Below are 20,861 nucleotides of genomic sequence, written 5' to 3'. Positions count from 1 at the left end.
ATGGGACTAGATCATTATGATTTACTTTGGTTTTAAGCCCCTATAGTCTTATGAATGAACTCTGTAAGAAATGTTAGGCTCAAAGTTTATTTCATACAAAAATATTCATCTTTGCTAAAGAACATTTTAAGGAATTTAAATTTATGACGTCATGGTTACAGGACCACCCTAAAGACAGAATGACAAAACCATCAAGAAAGGTGTACGCACAACTTAATTTGTGCCAACAAAATTTTACTATAGTGCTATCCCAAGATCTTTCCTAGGTGGCAAGTTCAAGGAGAATGCAAAAAAACCCCAAATTGGTGCCCTTATAGCAAACACTTAAAATTAAAATATTATGTCTTTAAGATCTGGATCAAATTAAAGGCCCTTACCCCAGGGGGCTTCCCTGATGGCTCAGTAGTAAAGAATCTACCTGTCAATGCATCAGACAAGGGTTTGATCTCTGGGTCAGGAAGTTCACTTGGAGAAGGAAATGGCAACCCAGTATTCTTGCCTGGGAAGGCAAGAAGAAGGAGGCTGGTGGGCTACAATCCATGGGGTTGCAAGGAGTTGGACATGATTCAGCGACTATAGAACAACCACCACTGACCCCTGGGCATTCATTAGTCACAGGGCCCCTGGGGAGACAGAGGCAGAGGCAAATCCAGATCTCTCAGTACGGCAGGGCTAAAGCATAGCGAGCCACACGTACCTGGGACATCCTCTCGCGGTGCTTGGCCTCCAGCCTCTCCTTGGCTTTCTGGAAATGGGCGTGCTCATTCTCATCTCCAGGCGTCTCAAGATACTTGTCAACGGCGTCAGGGGTACTGGCTGCTGTTGTAGGAACTATAACACAGAAGGAAAGAAGGTTTAAGGAGAGTGACAGAACATCCAGTCATTTCAAAAGAAAACCTTATTTTCTGATTATTCCAGAATTTAGTAAAGAAGCACGAACAAGATGTTAATGCCGTTTAAGAGAACATGAGACATTTTGCAGCACAGGACGGGTGTCTTTCACCCCTTTTAAGAATAGGGTGAAGGAAAATCTTGAAAATGGTTCTTTTTTGTGATTATAATAACTTTAAAATTCCCTGCAAAACAAGCATGCATAGAGCAAAAACAGTTGGTGTTTAACACAGATATGGTGCATCAGATCCCTATGTCTTGGGACAGTAATGTTTGTAATCCTGAAAGTAAACAGTGGTATCAATATCACACCTTAAGATTTCTGAAAAGGGCAAGGAAATCTCAAAATCAGCATACTGCAGAATAACTGCAGCTCAGAATGAAGAAAATCCTACACTGGATTTTAGATATCTGGTCAGAAAGCATCTGAAACATTACTGAAAAGTTCGTGTCAATACATTCATTTTTGAAATCACAAAAGGAGCTTTCTGTCTTCACAATTTGGCAATAGTCAACCAATTCATTACACCAGTTGTCAAAAGGAAACTGATTTCTATTTTGAATTCCACTAACACTGCTGAGGGATATTCCTGAACTGCAACACATTCTGCTATATTATGTGGAAAAATAAATACCCATAAAATTGAAGAGTGTATGTACTATAAAGCAAAAATGTCTGAAACTCATGAGCCGAGTAAATTATAATGCCTATACCAGCAGTTTTACAAAAGATCAGTAATGACTAGTGAGAATTCAGAGCACTTATGAGCTTATTAAAAAACCCAACATGAAAAGAAAAGATTTTGACTTAAAGAAGAAAGCATGTTCAACCCGAAAAATGAATTTAGGTGTTTTCACTATATTCTCAAGCCAAATCAATTTAAGTGTTTTATTCAAAAGATTAGTCACCCATCACCAATCTAAGTATTCTTCTTTGCTAACCTTACCTGATTACTTGACTATTTATTATATTTGAGATCTAATATTCCAAAAAGAACTTAAATGAGAAGAATTAACTGCTAGCTCATTTTGAAGCTAAACAGTAAGGTAAGTGTCTTCTACACATGTTTGAAAGATTGAAGGCAAAAGGAGAAGTGGGGGCAGAAGATGAGATGGTTGGTTGGCATCACCGACTCAATGGACATGAGTTTGTGCAAACGTGGGGAGATAGTGGAGGACAGGCAAGCCTGGAGTGCTGCAGTTCATGGGGTTTCAAAGAGTCAGACAGAAGTCCATGACTGAACAACAAGGGGAAAAAAAACATCTGGAATGTTCCCATCTAAAGGCTCTAAAACAAGAAAGCTTTCTTGTTACATAATTAAATAATGAATCCAATCTTAAAGAGAGAACTATTCATTCTTATTTCTTCCCTTCTACTTCAATCACTGTGTAATAATTCTTTTCTAAAAAAATAAAAGCAGTTTGGTTGTCAATCTAGATGTTTTTCTGAAGTGGAAGGAAGGAGGCAGGGCATATTACTGGAATTTTTTTCCCCAAAATACCAGGGGATTTTTGAGTCGACTGGTCCGAAACTGGCAGAGGGTATACACGTATTGAAAGACATCGGGCCCCAGCTTCTGTAATAGACAAGGGAGCATGTATTCAGCCGCAAAAAGGAAGAAAGGAGGAAAAGAGCACCAACTGTGTAATCGGGCACACCATGGTTTCAATCACAGCTTGATTCAGTCTTTCTTAGATGAGCTGTGACCCAGGGCAAGTAACTTCAGCACTCTATGTTCCAGTTTATTCATCTATCCAGTGGTGACAACATGCCAATGTATTAGGAGTGCTGGGAAAATGAGATGCTGCCCCATGTGTCTGTCACTCCATGGAAAGGGTGGTACACAGGGTGCTTCATTCACGTTAGCACCCTGCCCTTCTCCTTTGCTCACTGTTCTATCCTAATTCAAATCTTAGCACTTATCCTAACCACAGGAAGAACCAGCTACTTTTATTTCACATCTACCGAAAATGAATTACACATAGGACCATGAAGTACCACGGAGAGGAAAAAAAATATGTACTTTTCTAAAAAATCTTCAGTATGACTTGCATAAAAGGCTGAAATTACTAAAAATGTATCCTAATCTTTAAGACCGAGAAATAATTTTCAATTAAGTCTTTTTTTGTTAAAAAACAAAGGTACATGTTTTTCCGCATCAACTTAAGCAAATCAACATGCATATATCGATATGCATGTCATGTCCCCACTTGACATGGAAGTAGCATTTAGCATTTTTCCCAAGGTTTTAATCATTTTCTCATCTTTGCTGACAGCAAATGAGAACAAGTTAAAGTTCTTTTGGCATAGTAAAATCTGGCAGAATGCTATAATTAGGCTAACTGTATTTCACATTTTGGATAAATGAAAATGTATAAAGGTTTAGGGTCATATTCACAGATCAAGACAGCCAACAGTTGTAAGTCGCTGTAAACCATAGCATGGCACCCTGTTTGGAAAACTGAAATTGTAAAAGTTACAAGTAGGAAGTAACTTATGGTTTTCTCCAGCTCTTATAATTCGCAGATCTACTGTTTTATGGAAAGAGGGAAACACTACAATCTGAGTCCACTGTAATCTTATTAGCCTAAGTTGAAATGTAGCTTTGCAATATTAAGAATTAAAGAATAAAGAAATCAGCAAGCAAGTTATATTAACAGGATGAAAAATATTTAAATTATTAAAACAAATTTTGGGAAAAAGGAAAGAAATACAAATCTTTTATTACAAATGTATTTCATTTAATTGAGGAATCTTTCTCAGCAAATCCTTGTTGCTGGCCCCTGATGCTTCCTTTGGTTGAGGACTTTAAGAGAAGCTGTCTTTCCTTCCTTTTCTTTTTACTTTTTTGGCCATGCTGTGACATGTGGGATCTTAGTTCCCCAATCAGGAACTGAACCTGTGATCCCTGAAGTGGAAGCTCAGAGTCCTAACCAGGGGACCACCAGAGAATTCCTTCTTTTAATTTTTAATTCAGACTTCTTAGTCATTCACACTTGCCCTCTATCTCAATTGGTGTTAAGTCATTGAAAATTTCCTGTACTCACACCAATCAGAAATCAGATCACTGTCTAGTCAAGGAGAGAAGAATGATATATCTTCATATTTTAAAATGAATATAGTATACTGTAATGACTGCCCTGCAGCTGGTGAGGAGAAAGGGGAAAATGTTTCAAGTTTGTTCAGAGAGCTCAGCATCTGTGTCCTTAATTTTTCTACATCCTACAGACTTGGTCATACCAGGACTGGCTGTTATTTTCTGAACAAGTCCATGGTAGGCCAGAGACATGATAGCAAGCATGGCAGGCAGGGGCAGGAAAGCCTGTGCCCTAACGCCCCTACCCTTTCAAGGTGCTTCCTTTGGGGAAAGGAACATCAAGGAATGTCAGGAATGTTCCAGGCCACAGGGGAACAGGAAGCTGTATATCACTGGTCACTTAAACCATTTTAGAAAATAGAAACTAACTGGAGAGTTTATTTTTGTTGCATTTTTTAAAAAACCAAAAAACACAGAGCAGTTATCCTGTTCAGAGACCTATGAGATTCCTTAAAAACTGTGATACAGGCTCAGATTTCCAGGTTGGCCAAATAATAATATCCTCCATTCACTAGTGTCTACTGTGCCAGGGACTTCACTGTGTTCTCATTTAATGGGTGGGGAGGAAAAAAACAGCCTGTTTCACGTTTATTGTGTAGAAAGGAAAGACCATCAACAACTTACTCACTCACATCCCCAGACACACACAAGTAAGTCTGAATTCAAGATTGGGTAAACCATGAAGAGGCTATAAAGTTAATATTTAAGCAGTAAGGGGCTAATCCATCGACATGTCTGGGGAACTGGAAAGGGTTTGGTTTGTTAATGGACAACCTATACTGGCAAAAGATATGCTTTACTATGATAACCATTAGCCTGTTTTCTAACAAAGTTTCCTGCTCTGAATACTATCTGGTGGATGACCTCCAACCAGCGTTCAGCAGCAGCAGTAGGGCTATGATGAACCGAGGTCAGGAGAGAGAGCTCCTTGCGCTTGAATCTGAACAATCTTTTAGCCTGTGGTCTTTGTTCACGCTCCTTCGCGCCTCCTGCAAGCATGCCCACTCGGTCTATTCGCCCTTCTGCAGAAAATCAGACTTAACCATCTTCAGCCCTAACTTTTGACCTCCAGCTGCCAAATCATTAGCAGCCCACTCAATCATGTGCATAGGCATTTAACTTTTAAGGGACCTTCATATTGCTTTTCTTAGTCTAGTCTCATCACAGCTTCATAGAATATAATTATATTCCTTTTAATACTAAGAATGGGTGTCTAAAGTAATACCAAATAAAAACACGCAACAGAAATGCAGTTTCGATTCATAGCATGTGACTGCCGCAGTCTGAAACATCCTGCTTCCAAGAATTCAGTGGCATTCTGGGTGAGTAATGCTTGCAAGAAGGTTCATGTTGTTTTTCTTTTGTGCAACCCTGGGAGGTTAGAGGTATCTGAGAAGCTGCATAGCGGCTGGGATGTAGACTCCGGTGTCTCGCTTGTGTACCTGTTCATTTCTTTATTCCTCAATTCAACAAATCAACAAATATCACAGCCCCTAAAACCCATGGCAGAAACCAGTGAGTGAAACAAAACCGTTTTCCTGGTGGAGTTACATTCTAGTGAGAGAGGCAAACAGCACTGTACACACACCAAGACAACAGTAAATCACATTGTTACAATGTGACCTGTGTTGTGAAGAAAAGAAACAAGAGCAGGGTTAAGGAAAACTAGGAGTGCCAGGAAGGTGGGGGGAGACTGCAGCAGTAAGTAGGTGGCCAGGCTCCATCTAATTGACAAAGTGAGGTTCACACAAAGAGCTGAACTAGTCTTATTTCCGAGTTTATCCGCTGGAGGAACAGGCAGATGAAGAAACCAGTGCAAAGGCCTTTGGAGGTGAGTGTGCCTGGCAAATCCCAAGAGGAGCAAGGTCTATGTGACCAGAAGCGAGGAAGCAAGTGAGACGGGGAAAGGAAAAAGCGACAGACTATGAAGGGCCTTGAAGCCACAGTAAGGACTGTGAGAAGCCCAGGTGGGTTTTTTGGAGAGAAGACTGATGTGATGTGTTTTAAGAGGATCGTCTCAGGGACTTCGCTGGTAGTTCAGTGGTTAAGACGTCACCTTGCAATGCTGCGGGTGTGGGTTCCATCCCCAGTTGGGGAGGTAAGATCCCACATGCCTTGGGGGCCAAAAAAACCAAAACATAACACAGAAACAATATTGTAAAAAAAAAAAATTTAATAGGGATCTTAATAAAAGGTCCACATCCAAAAATGAATAAATAATAAAAGGACTGTTTGGTCTGCTAAGGGACAAAGCAGAAGGTGACCTTTCCAGAGTATTAATAAAAGATGAAGATGAGGATGGCTTGGAAAGTTAGCAGGGAGGTGGTGAGGGGTTTTCATGGAAGGTACCCCCAATGCCCACATACAGAGCCATGAGAAAGGGCATAGGCTGGCTTCTTTTTCTCACCCCTGAATGCTGTTTCCTAAACCGCAGACCATAGGTAACCTAATACTAAAGGTTAGTATTGTTTTCACATGTTGGTGAAGGTTCATTTCAGTTTTGATAATGATGCATCCATGCCTGTCACATTTCCACTTCACACTGTAATCTCTGTTAGTATCAGCCACAGCTCTATTTTTTGAGGGGGTGAGGATGGTGGGGGAGGGAAGTGGATTTGCTTTCAATTTATTCAATTTATTACAAACTCTGGTGCTGCACTCAATGTTCCTGCCACCACAATCCACTACCATCATTGGTGACATGGTGCCAATGAAACATTTTCATCCCTTTGTTTCCTCCTAGAAAATTTAATAAGTTAAAGGGAAGTTACTTCAAATAAAGATGCCTATTGTCTTTGGATGTGGTGGCTGTTGTTCAGTTGCTAAGTCCTGTCCGACTTTGTGACCCCATGGACCGCAGCACGCCAGGCTTCCCTGTCATTGACTATCTCCGGGAGTTTGCTCAAACTCATGTCCATTGAGTCAGCAATGCCATCCAACCATCTCATCCTCTGTCGTCCCCTTCTCCTCTTGCCCTCAGTCTTTCCCTGCATCAGGGTATTTCGCGATCGGTCGGCTCTCCCCATCAGGTAGCCAAGATGGGATGTGGCAGAGATCCCTTAGCACAGTTGGAGAACCCCTGTGTCAGGGACACAATCAAATTTAGCTGCAAATGCACCAAATGCTCATTTTAGTTCTGATTTTGTAATCACTGCATAATACTTCCTGTCATAGTCATAGTAAAGTCAGCAAGAACTGGGTATCAGAGACATTGCCCTGATGGTGAAAAATTGCCCTGATCATTCTGATATTCGTTCATTTCCTCAATCTCTAGGGGTGACACATAATTCTAAGGCTCAGGACACAAAAAGAGAAACCATCTTCAAACAGTAACAACTATGACTACCTCTCTAAGCAGACACCCACGAATGGCATTTAGTCAATATATAAATGTTCAGTTCAGTTCAGTCGCTCAGTCGTGTCTGACTCATTCTAGCAAGAAAATTTGGTGGGTCTCCTTTCATCAGCAAAAAGGCAATTTATCTCTATAGCACTGACAACCCAAGAGAAAAGTAAATTAAGATCTACCCAGTCACTGCCCTATCACTGAAAACCCTATTTTATATGGAGCCAGCAATGCAGTCACATGAACTGACTGTGATTTATATGACGGGTGGCAATAAGGGTAATTGATATATAGGGGATAAAAACCTGTAAAGGAAGATTTGATGAAAAAATTTCATCTCGCAACATGGCAGAGTGTATAGACTGCCATCCCAACTTAAAAAAGAAAAAAGAAAAAAATCTATTCCTCCAACTGCAAAATAACGAAAATCCCTAATTCCTTCTAAGCTCGAATATTTATCAAGTCCTAGTTAGATGAGACATTTATAATGAGCAAATAAAGTTTGTGATCCTTACATGTGATACTGGACTCTACAAGAAAAAAAAAAGAACAAAGGCACTTCCATGGATATGCCCTTGTATCACGCTTGTTTTATAGTCAGTGCAGTCATAGTTGGCAGATTATCTATGTATTGTGTGGACAGAAGGTAATAAAAATGTTATCTGGGCTATGTTTACTCTAGTCAAGCTTCATTTCTTTTTTATGTCTTATGGACAAGCACTGATGGGGGAATTTTGTCAAATATATGAAATGAGATGAATGCTGGTATGATTTTTATTAATATCTACATCCTGTTTAGCACAATGCACCAAAACCTAAGAGCAAGTTCAGTCTGAATCTGAAAACCATGTGTAAAGTCACAGTAACATTCACTGGCATTCAGGATGTCATAAGCTTCAGTTACTGTATTTTTGTCAACTTTTCAGAGCTAGGCTCCATTTCACTCATGGTGGACCATAAAGGGATGACCTGCCACAGTCACTTGACGCTCCGTAGATGAGTTCAAAAAGTCAAGCTATTCAGTATTGTCCACTTTCATAGAGACTGTCGATCCCTGGGTCAGGAAGATCCACTCGAGGAGGAAATGGCAACCCGCTCCAGCATTCCTGCCTGGAAAATCCCATGGACAGAGAAGCCTGGTGGGTGGGCTACAGTCCATGGGACCGCCAAGGCTTGGACACGGCTGAGTGACGCAAATAGCCATGAAAGCCGATAGAATTCTTAGCCTCTATGGAGGTCTTCAGGATAAAACTAGTTTCAGTCTACGTCAGTCTCGCACAGCAATCTTTCCCTTCACTTGTGCATTTTGTTTTATTTAATTCTGGCACATCCTTGAGTCTCATTATATTGATAAAACTGTCAACTTATTGAAGGCAAGTACTGGGTTAACTTTGCTGGTGTCCCTCGAAATTAAAGTTAGTAGCAACACGTCCCAGGCTCAACGGGCTTATTAAATCAGGGGTTGGCCTGCTGGTCTCTTTTGCTAAATAAAGTTTTATTGTAACACAGCTGTATCTATTCATTTACCTATTGTATGAGAATGCTCTCACACTATTACTGCCAAGTTGAGTACTTAAAACAGAGACCATTTTCCTGCACAACCTAAAATACTGACTTGCTGGCCTCTTATAGAAAATATTTGCTGACTTTCTTTTTCCTGAATTTCATACTTTTATTATGGTAAAATATACATAACATACTATATACTATATTCACATAACTTAGAGGTTATTTTGTATGATGATTGTGATGGAACATAATGTACATCATTTTAATTTATTTATTAAACTTTTTATTTTATATTGGACGGTGTGTGTTAGTCGCTCTTTGCGACTCCACAGACTAGCCTGCCAGGCTTCTCTGTCCATGGCATTCTCCAGGCAAGAATTCTGGAGTGGATTACCATTCCATTCTCCAGAGGAACTTCCCAACCCAGGGATCGAACCCTGGTTTCCTGCCTTGCAGGCAGATTCTTTACCGTTTGAGCTATAGGGAAGTCTTTTATATTGGGATATAGCCAATTAACAAAGTTATGATAGTTCAGGTGGACAGCAAATGGACTCCGTCAAATATATCCATGTATCCATTCTCCCCTCAACTCCCCTCCCACCCGGGCTGTCACATAACATTGAGCAGAGTTCCTCGTGCTATATAGTAGGTCCTTGTTGATTATTCATTTGAAATACAGCAGTATGTACATGTCAGTGTCAGAGTCTTTAACTATCCCTTTTCTCCGTTGCTGACTCTTACTGAGCTATCCACTTCTTCTTTGGAAAGAGCTAAGGAAGAGAGCACACATATAAGAGCATTTTTTACTGTTCTTAGTAAACGAGATTTTTTTTTTTAATGCTGGTTTGCTGAGCAAATCAATTGTTTTCAATCTTAGGGTTTTTCACTGTGATAGTCTGGTGGAAAAAAGCATTGCTTTTATCCTGACAATTTCTGGATCCGAAAGACGTGGCTTCTCATACTTGTCAATGGAACAGAATTTACTGGCACTGATGTGACACATAATTTAATGCACCACTGTGTCTTTTAACGCTTTTAATTGTTTTTAATAATGCTTGGCAGTTTCATAAGAAACATCAGAGTTCCATTAGTATGAGAGAATGTGCTAACAGGAACTAACATTTGCTCTTTCACAGTCAGAAGAACAAGAATGGTGAAGAACAATGTTTCGAGTCTGGCCAAAGAAGAGATAGCCTTGGCGTTATGACAGGGCACTGCAAAGCTGGGACAGCACCTTCTATTCAAAGGCCACACAGTGGGCTATTCACTGCTTGCAAACAGCGTCTAAGGCAATAACCTCAGAGTTTGGGGACAGTGGTTTGGCCTTATCTGATACGTTCCAATTCCTTTCATATTCTCTGGAGGTGTACTAGTCTATTTTGTGCTCTCTGGATCATTCTGATGTGCCTAGAAATCAATCTTTACCCCCTGCCTCCCCACCCCAAACCTGCATGAGGTTAGACCTAAACCTCTGCACAGACCCTATGGCCATGAACACAATCCCAAAGTGCATCTTAGATGTCAAGTCATCTGTGTAGCAAGGCCCCACGGCCTCTCTACAGATGGCCCTTCTCTACCATAAGTTGGGCTTCTATGAAACCGGGATGAAACAGAAGAGGTAAAGCAGGCGCACCTGCAACCCAGGGCTTTGCAGCTTTATTCTCTGCTTCTCTGGCAGTGCTTACACTGAAGCAGAAAGCTCAGAAGAGCAACTGTAACCTTTCCCTCGTGTGAATGTGCGTTCCGTCACTTCAGCTGTGTCTGATTCTTCGTGACCCTATAGACTGTAGCCCACCAGGCTCCTCCGTCCAAGGGATTCTCCAGGCAAGAATACTGGAGTGGGTTGCCATGCCCTCCTCCAGGGGATCTTCCCCACCCCCAGGGATCGAATGCACACCTCCTGTGTCTCCTGCATTGCAGGCAGATTCTTTAACATTGAGCCACCTGGGAAGCCCAACTTCTCCCTTAACTTGCAAATACAGAGAGCTGGGATAGTGGACTGACTAACTGAATTTCATAAACATCTTTGAGAACTGGAGGCTTCTGACATTCTGACACTTCAGCAATGCCCTCAAGTTTATAGAAGGTTTACCTGTTTCTACCAGCCTGGTTATGTCTGAAACCAGATGTGGGCAAACTACTAGTCTAACATCAGGGGTTCTCAGTGGGGTGCCATCTGTACTCCACAAGGCACTGTGGCGAGCTCTAGAGACATTATTAGTTATCACAGCTGGGCTGGTGTCACTGTCATCATGGGTAGAGGCCAGGGCTATGCTGCTAAACATCCTCTAAGCGCAGGACGGCACCCACAATGAATTAAATGACCCCAGATGTCAGCCGTGTTAAGGTTGAAAGACCTTGAGTTAGATGTCATTTGTGCCTCAGCCCCACTGCAGGGGAAGGGGCCAAAGATGAGTCATCGGTCCTTCCCTTTGGCCAGACCCTTTGGTGCAGCTGGCTGACTAGAAACTGGCATGGTACTCTTTGAGAGTAAAAGCATCTGCTTGCTTTTGAGATACAGTCTAATGGGAAGAACACTAGGGAAAAAAAGATCATGCTCTCATGTTTGAAACATGAATTTATCAATAAATATTTATGCAGAAATTTTATTGTTCATAAACACTGCACTGGGCCAACTGAATGTGAAACCTTGGCATCGTCCTAACCCACAAAACCCAGGTTTCATAAGATTTTTAATCCCAATGGAAAGGGGATTTTTTAAAGGATTCAAACCCATAAATTCATGAGTAAAATGAAAGTTCTTAGCCTCAGGTCTCTACCCTCTTACTTGCAGTTTATTATTTTTAAAAACATATTGCATTTTTTTCTTTATTTTTGGGCTTCATTGGGTCTTCACTATGGTGTGCAGGCTCTTTCTAGTTTTGGCATGCAGGGTTAATTGCCCCACTGCATGTGGAATCTTAGTTCCCAGACCAGGCATCAAACCCATGCGCTCTGCATTGCAAAGTGGCTGTTTAACCATTGGACCAGCAGGGAAGTACCTCTACCTAGGGTTCAGATTCTCATCTATGATAACAAAACCAAAAAAATAATGAAGTGTCTCTTAAAATTGCAGTGTTCAAAAATGGTTTTCATGACAAAGATTTAAAATCTAGAAATGCCTAATTATAATAATAGGAAGTCTTGATAAGAAAATTACTGTATTCATAATGAAGACCATCACATTTTTTTCTCCACGCAAGCAATCACCTTACCAGTTTAACTGAAGAGCTTTTTCTAGCTCGTTTCACACTTATTATTTGACTAGCAGCAACTCGGACTGAGAAACCTAGATTACCCACCTTTGTGAATTGAGATGTCCTCCAATTAGCCCTAGGTTGGTGAAGCAGCCACGAGCAAGCTTCAGCTGTCGAATCAAAAGGGCTTGTTCACCTTTCGCAGTTTGGTTCATTTTCTCTAACTCCAGCCTGCTTAACTGCATTTGACCTCCAGATGACCATGAGTTTTTCAATTCAAATGTACAGCTTTGCTATAAATAAGAGAGCGGAGCTGTGCAGGCTATAAATAACTAGAAATTATATGCTTTCTCCTGGCTGTTTGCACTAGCACTGCAAAACCCTTCACTTTCAGTGATTGAACAGCCTCTGTAGGTAGACAAGAAAATATAGCTGCCCAAATCACTTCACCCTCCTAGAACGGAAAGGTGTTAGGATCCCAAACACAGTACTAGAAGAAGGAAAAAATGACTGGGAAAAAGAAAATTACAACAGATTGTCAGTGTCTGTTGCAAAGACTTGAGAAAACAAGTACTCCATGAAAAGAAATTTATTGAATGATGATGCTCATTCCCAGTAATGAATAAAAATTGAAAAAGATAATTTTTTATATACTTAAAGTGATATAAAATGAACCTTAAAGTAAAAATAATGACTGTTTTTGTAAAAGGGTGGGAAAGATTAAATTTATTGATACAGGCTATATTCATGGCATTTAGGAAAAAACGATTTGAATATTTGTCATCCATTTCCCACAATTTTCTGTACTCTTAAAATGAGCTTCTTTTTGCTAACCTAGCAAACAGTATCAGAAACTGTTGGCCATTTGGACCACAGGTCATAGCCACAGTATCATTTAGGTTTAAAGCTGGTCCTGCCACCTGTGATGCTATGATGGCTGGGGACAAGTCACCAAAGTTCTTAAAGCTTCATGTTTTTTCTTGCATGCACAAAGGAAATGAGGAAAATGGACATAAAATTCCCAAGAAAAGAGATGATCTATGAAAAATGCCTCACAAAATGCAACACTCCTTGCAGCTCAATGTACTCTCAATCTCACAATATAAAATCTATAGTTTTTCCTCATCCTTCTATGTCTAGCCATTTGCCGTACTTTCAACTAAAATTTATCTTTTTAAAGACAAGATCATTAGCTTCATCAATTGTGAGACTAGGTTTTTTTTCAGGATGATAAAGACAAATGCTAACTTTCACTGTATCCAAACTACAACTCCAGCTGTGTCTCTCCCTCCAGCAACCATAAGCATCAATGTTTTCTATCATCCCTAACCTAATGTTGGATGAATCCGTTTTGGGATATAATCCAAATTTTAAATGAGTGATTATGTATTTGACACCACATGTTTTAAACAAAGCTAAACAGATAAGCCAATTGAAATCATCACAATGCACAGATATTATAAGGCAGGTTGATATAGCATTTCTTTATAAAGTGCTTTCGCTGCATGTTAATGATGGAATCAGAAGGTGGGCACGTCTTTCCCACTAGTGGTACATTCAGGGAGGGGAAGGAGAAGTCTTGAATTCTAGAAGTGACCGTTCACTTCCTAAAGCCTAACAGCTGTCTGTAAACACACATACTTGAAGCCTCTGCATATGTATTAGTTCACATAGTTAGTACAATGCATGCACATTAAATGCTTAAATGAGTCACTTATACACACGGGCTCTTGCTAAATCACAGCATCTTGTGAGCTTTAGGAAGTAAAATAGTAATGCCAAATAAAACACAAAACAAGGCTGTATAAACAGTATTTTATAAAACCATATGAAATAAAGAGGAAACTGATTAGAAATAGCTAGGTCAAAGCTCTTAGCCTGACACTGCAAGTTACCTGGCAAAATCAGACGGAATTACAAGCAAGGCAATGGAAATAAACATTTCTGTTCAAAGACAGGTGTTTAAGAAACACAAAACCATGCAAATGTGAGGATGCTGGAGCTACAGTCCAGCCATGCAATAAACTCCTCCCTCCTCCCTTCCATCGAGTGAATGACAACATACGTTTAACAGGATCTTGGGGAAGAGGTTCCTGGGTGGTCTTGAGTAAACTGTGGGACACTATGGAGAAAATAAGAGAATATAACTAAAAACAAAAATAGAAACATGGGAATGATGGATGAAACTCAATGACATGATTCGACTGACCAAAGAAAAAAACAGAAACAAAAACATTGACTTAAAAACAAAAAGTGAAACAAATATCCCGAGTTTGAGCCATAGTACTAAACAACACGGAACCAAAGTAAATATACAACATTAGATATATTTCCACAAAAAATCATGGATTGTGGATATTCTGTCTCTGATAGTACATCCCAGTACCCTGTGGAAGCATTTCTTGCTCCCATCTAGCTGCTTAGTGTCAGCATCAGCAGTTCCCACCGCCCTTTGGTACTCCATTCATTTCACCATTCTAAGGGCAGCCCTGGCCCTCAGCTCTGGCTACTTGTGGAGGCCTTTACTGTCCACTTATATCTGTCCACTCTTCTAACTGACCTTCAGCCTCTCTTGTTTGCTTTCTTGACATTATTACTCTATAACCCATCTCCTTTGAAACTAAGTACTGACTGCTTGTCCATTATACCATCTCTTTTGCAAACTTCTTGGCAAAGGATGTGCCATCCAGAGATTCCATCTGGTCTGTGATGCCCATGTCTCTGGCTCCCAGTTTGAGTTAACTCAGAATAGTCAAATGGAGATGCTGTGCTTTGAAGGTAATAGTTTGAAGGTAATAGTAATGTTTTTTTTCTTTTTTTGGGGGGTGCATAATTTCTAATTTTTTTGGTGACACCCTGAAGTACATGGGATCTTACTTCCCTAACCAGGGATCAAACACGTGCCCCCTTCAATGGAAGCTCAGAGTCTTAACCACTGGACTGTCAGGGAATTCCTGATACCTTTTAATTCTTGAAGCAAATTCACAACTATTAATAATTTTTAATAGTTCTTTATTATATGTATATATTTATACACATACCCATGCATATATATTCATATTCCAAAATGTAAATACACCCCAGGGAAAGGGGGAAAAAAGTTGGACATCTGCCAGGAAGTCTCCCCCTAGCAGGGAAACCAGTTAGAATCACTATAACAGAAGTCCTCTGTTCAAGAGGCTCCAGGCAAGTCACCTGACCTAATTAACTTTTTTGTTTGAAACTGAAGAAAGGAGCCTTCTGAGCTGGAAGCCACAGTCTTCCCTTCAGAGCCAGAGAAGAAGCCCTCAGGGCCACCAGTTCCTACACCTGTTCTCACAGCCAGTAGCCGGGGCAGCATCTCTCACATAAGAGACCAATAGGAATCTTTCCAGCAGATTCCACTTACACCAGGCTTCACAAGAGAAGGTCTTGATGGTGCAGGCCCTTTGTTGTTTAGCATAATACTATGATCACACTGGGAAACAATTTATATAATCCCTGGTAATCGTATGCAGGAAATGGCTGTCACCCTCTCCAGAATCATGCAGAAAAGGCAGGAGTCTCTCAAAAGAGAAATGCACACTTACTGAGTTTCACTTTTACTTTATCAAGTTGAGTAACTATTCCTTGAGCAGATCACACTGCCTCCTCATGGAATAGATAGATAGATACAGAGATACATACGTCGGTAGCTGCATAGGTGGATAGAGAGATAAGATACATAGGTAGACAGATAAACAGATAAGATAGGTAAATAGATAAGTAGTCAGATGGATGGATAGGTAGGTAGGTAGGTAGATAGGGGATTTAATGCGGAAGGCTGTTAAGAACAGAGGTCCCACATGTTTGGTGTGTTACCTCCAGAAAACTACCTCTGTGGAAATAGTATCACCTTCCATATAAGTCATCGTGACTTCATTTATTTATCCCCCTGAGTTATGAAAAACTTAAAGTGGAAGAGAAAAAGACTTGGCAAATTATATCTCCTGAGTCTTATGTCATGGAACATTTCTAACGCTAAGTCAGGAGTTTTCTTCCGTCTATTTCCAAGAGAAGACATGAAAACTCCATGTTGCAAACATCCCTGGGGGAGCTTAGGGACCACTGGGTCATCTCTACCCTCTGGCATCCAACGTGCATGCCCTCTACCCAATCCGGTTCCCTCCATAAACATCACGTGTTATGAGATGAAGCTCAGCCCAGGCAACACAGCTTGCCAATGCAAGGCGGGCGATGGGGCGGGGGCAGCACCATCAGCCAGGCTGCCCGGTGGAAGCCCTCATTTGCACGTGGAGTGCACATGCAGAGAGCCGAACACAGAGGTACCCGGACGAACACGCAGGGATACACTGGCAGAAAGAGCGGAGAAGACAAAAGGGCAACTCCAGCTTGGCTCAGTAGAGAAGCCCTCCAGAGTCCCTAGAGATGGCAAGACGGGAGGCACCACAGCTAGTGCGAGATACACATCCACCGCCATGCTTTGATTCGAGAAAGAAGGAGATGTGTGCTCAGGCTGGAACGTGCCCGGCGATTAGAGAACTCGACAGAAACGTGGTTAGTGGGAGAAACACACCCCACCCCCACGCCCCCTTTGCGAGAACCAGGAAAACCAGTCGGTTACAGAGAGCAGAGTCAGTGGCGAGAAAAGATGAAAAAGGCGGCCAGGCTGGAGGGAGGTCCACTTACTGACGCTGCCACACACGGCCATGCAGTACTCCTCCGTGTCAAAGTTGTTTCGGTTGCCGCCACATCCGCCGTAAAAGAAGGGGGCGCACTTCCCTTCGGTCACATCAAAGTACCAGCGGGAGATTATTGCTCGGCATGGCCCCGTCTCGGCTTGTTCAGAGCACACCTCTAATCAGAGGAGACGTGGGGAACCACATTTAGCAAGAAAAGGTATGGCTCGCCGTTCACGCGCACGCGTTTCCGTTGCTTACGCGTTAGTCCTCCCCACGGCAACCCGGGGCATCTGCCCAACATCTCCCGAGGAATTGAGTAACGACCTACCAGGACTTTCGGGAATGGCAAATCCACTCCACAGTATTCTTGCCTGGAAAATGCCAGGGACGGCAAAGCCTGGTGCAGGCTACAGTCCATGGGGTCCGCAAAGAGTCGGACACGACTGAGCGACTTCACTTGCACCAGGACTTTAGAATTACTTTGGCAACAAAGCATCGCAGGCTTCTCGGGTTTAATCAGTGTAGCTCCTCTGTACTAATAAAAAGACTCCAGCTAGAGGTGAACAGAGCTTTAGGCTGCCTTTGGATGAATAGTCAGTGCCTAAAGATTGTCTGCACGTCAAAATAATTCTTCATGATAAAAAATAAACCTCTCGTTGAAAATAACTTCAACTTTAAAGGTGAACCGATTGTTGTATCTGGTAATGATGGCAAAAAGTTTAACCTCGTGCAAACACCTGATTGTTTTTCTTGAATAACTGACTGCCTTGACTCTTGTAATTCAAATTACACGTATTTTGAATGTGGTCTAGTTTTTAGAGAGCGAAAGCCAGCCTGTTCACTGACTATATTTGAAAACATATATAAAACCTGCGAATGTGACTTAGAGTTGATTACGTTAAGTCTAATTAAAGATGAATTTGTACCTTAGGAAAAATGTTTCCATATAATAAAATATAGGCAAACCACAATTTGTTAACACAAACCCGACACGGTTTTTTACATTATACAGCTTACCTGCTAACATGCCTTGTCACCCTCCCCCGAATTAGGTTCATAATCCCTGGTTGACTGAAAGTATAACAATCTGTCCGATTCTATTTGTAAAGCTACTGCAATTAGAATTTGAACTCTACCTCCTTTTTTGTTACAGATAAAAACAATTTTCCAATCCGGTTTGTGCCCCACCTAGCTAGGCTTAAGGAGAGCTTGCTGACACCTTAGCACACTCAGATGTCTTTTCTTAGTTTTACTAACATGCCAGGGGGAAGCACCCTTCTTCTAAAAGATAAAAGCCATACACAACAGTAAAGAATCTGCCAGCAATGCAGGAGACCCAGGTTCAAGCCCTGGGTCGGGAAAATGCCCTGGAGAAAGGAATGGGAACCCGTTCCAGTATTCTTGCCTGCAGAATTCCATAGACAGAGGAGCAAGAGTCAGACACGACCGAGCAACTAACACGTTCACATTTTCATGCATAGTGCAGAGATTCTTATTAATATCCCGGATAGCTTAGTCAGTAAAGAATCTGCCTGTAATGCTGGAGAGCCTGGTTCGATTCCTGGGTCGGGAAGATCTGCTGAGAAGTGATACGCTACCCACTTCAGTATTTTTGGGCTTCCCTTGTGGCTCAGCTTGCAGAGAATTCGCCTGCAATGTGGGAGACCTGGGTTCAGTTCCTGGGTTGGGAAGATCCCCTGGAGGAGGGAAAGGCTACCCACTCCAGGATTCTGGCCTGGAGAATTCCATGGACTCTATAGTCCATGGGGTCACAAAGAGTCAGATATGACTGAGCAACTTTCACTTTCACATTATTCAACAAACTGATCTCATCAATTACTCAAAGCTCTACAATGTTGACCTAAAAGGAACTCCCGCTTTACTTCTCTATACACACCACTCAATGCTCCTTCCAATCAAGGTAAAGGGGTGACAGCAAGACGGGAAGCTGCTGCTATCCTGATGATGTCAACAGAGTAGGCAGGGGGAGTGAACACCGAGCCCAGAGGCAAGGGTCAGGGTCCCTGCAGGCCCTGGGCAACAGATATCTCAGGTGATTCTGGCTCTCTCTGGATGGCTTTAGGATGGAAATATCTGACTCCAGGAGTATCAAGTTCAGGGTCACCTATCATTCAGGTAATTTCATTTGGTACAGTTCCTTTCACAGTCCATGCTTGCCAAGCCACGAGGTGTTTTAGTTAGCTCTCTGCTGTATGATAAAAAGCTGCCAACCTGTTGACACAAGTATTCCATCCACTTGCCAATTTGGTTTCTCCCCTGCAATTATGGAACTATCATTCTAACTATCATAATAACTATCTAATGATAGTCATTCTAACTATCATTCTACAAAGGGTTAAGTTAGTTTTGGTGTAGGTGGGGTCTGATCACCTCTGAGTTACTGACAAAGGAGTGTCTGGGCTGCAGAGCTAGAAGCCACATGTAGTCCACGTGTGGGATCCCTGCAAGCCACAGCCATCAGCTGGCTCCACTCCTGGATGTTAATTCTCTCTCTCTCTCAGTTGTAAGGCATGGGATTAAGGAGGCTTTTCCCTCCTTCTCCTTTCTTTCTGGCAATGACTAGAACATCACCTTCCTAGAGCAGCAGAGCTGATTTCAGAAGGGATTTGAGTGGAATGGATCACTTTTCATGTCTCACTCATTTCTTTTTACTGTACTGCATGACTAGATTCAGAGAAAAAGAAATCTTGAGACATTTTATTTTATTGTATTTTTCAAGAGACATTTTAAATGCTTATGTTTACATTATTATTTTTCTGAATATAAAACTTCCTAATCTATGGGAAACACTGAAAAAATTCAGTGAAAAATGTGTTTCATGTTAATGACTATAATCAGCCAGTGGAAAATTATAAAATTCTCCACTAAATATAGAGCATGTAAAATCAGAGCTTATATAACGGTCACCTCAAACAGAATTCATCTGAAAATGAAAACCACAGCTTCCTTTTCTCATCCTCATTTTCTTCTCAAAATCTAAGCTAATAAATGAAAAAAATACACATCTTAAAATTATTTGCTAGATTTATTTCTGAATTTCAAGTTACCTTTGCTTCTGTTCAAAGTAAATGTTGCCTATAATAATAAAGGAGAGAATTTGCCCAGAATTGAAGCAAGGATAATTTTCAAAGAGCATGTTTCAAGTTAGGTAGAAACACAGGCAAGACAAATATTTAAGAAACTAGAATTTCTGTTTATTCATATTTAATTCTTAAACTTTTAAGGCCATAAACAGTATTCACCTAGCCTGAATTCTGCTGGCAGGGAAGGCTCATCTCTTTTCATAAAAGCTCTATTCACCCCTCCAGACAAATACCATTTAATAAACTGAAATGCTAGTGTACACACAGCTATATGAGTTTATGTGCTTAAAGAACAAGCACTATACGTACATTTTATATTTGATATTTTATATCATTTTGTATTTTTTTGTAAGGTAGATCCTTGCTGATATCTGTGCTGGTTTCAACACCAAATCCCATCAATACTATACAAATATAATATAGAGAAAAGCTAGAGCAAAGCTAGAGCTTCCTACATTATATAAAATGATTATGCAATTCACTGTTCAAAATGCTTAACCACAAATAATTAACTCTGAATAGATGTCAAATTGGAGCAAAATTTTTTGTGGACAACCAAACTTAGAAAGCTAATTTTACACTTAAAAAAAATTTTAACATGAAGACAGCTGTGAAAGTGGCAGCTAGAATGGAAAGAAAAATTTTCAAGAGTACAATTATCATAATGCCTTCTTAAAAAGCAGAGTTATCAGATTAGCAAGTAATTTGCTTTAAATAAAACAGCAAATAAAGAACAATATAAAAATGTAAAGTTTTTTTATTATGATTTAATAACAATTTCTCAGACTCTAGAAATGTATGTGCCATAAAAATGTGCATTACATGGAATGCATAAAATTTAAATTTACAAATTTTGAGAAAGTAAGCACTTGAACAATCAAACCAATCAAACTACAGAGTTACTTATAGAAATCTAGGAATTAAATATTCTGACATTGTATAAAAAAAGAAAAAACCCAAAGTAGCATAATTCCTCCATATGATGCAAGAATATGGACACAATTAAGGTTTGTTTACGTTAAAAATGACATATCTTGCAGTTTTAAACTGGAGTA

General features: G+C 40.7%; 1 protein-coding gene across 5 annotated transcripts in view; it reads right to left on the bottom strand.

Annotated features, from left to right (window-relative positions):
* Positions 1-20,861, bottom strand: part of APP (amyloid beta precursor protein) — a 312,932-nt gene that overhangs the window by 104,991 nt on the left and 187,080 nt on the right. For 2 of the 5 annotated variants that reach the window (XM_052648141.1, XM_052648132.1), the window contains exons 7-9: positions 16,710-16,877; positions 14,107-14,163; positions 698-831 (exon numbers count right to left, since the gene is read on the bottom strand). In XM_052648141.1, coding sequence (XP_052504101.1) covers positions 698-831; positions 14,107-14,163; positions 16,710-16,877 — 359 coding nt within the window. The remainder of the gene's footprint in view (positions 1-697; positions 832-14,106; positions 14,164-16,709; positions 16,878-20,861) is intronic. The other 3 variants (XM_052648165.1, XM_052648158.1, XM_052648149.1) reach the window with 2 other exon arrangements.

Source organism: Budorcas taxicolor, chromosome 1, assembly GCF_023091745.1.
Source record: "Budorcas taxicolor isolate Tak-1 chromosome 1, Takin1.1, whole genome shotgun sequence".
Lineage (NCBI taxonomy): Eukaryota > Metazoa > Chordata > Mammalia > Artiodactyla > Bovidae > Budorcas > Budorcas taxicolor.
The sequence above is the reverse complement of the archived record's forward strand: the minus strand, read 5'-3'. Positions and strand labels throughout refer to the sequence as shown.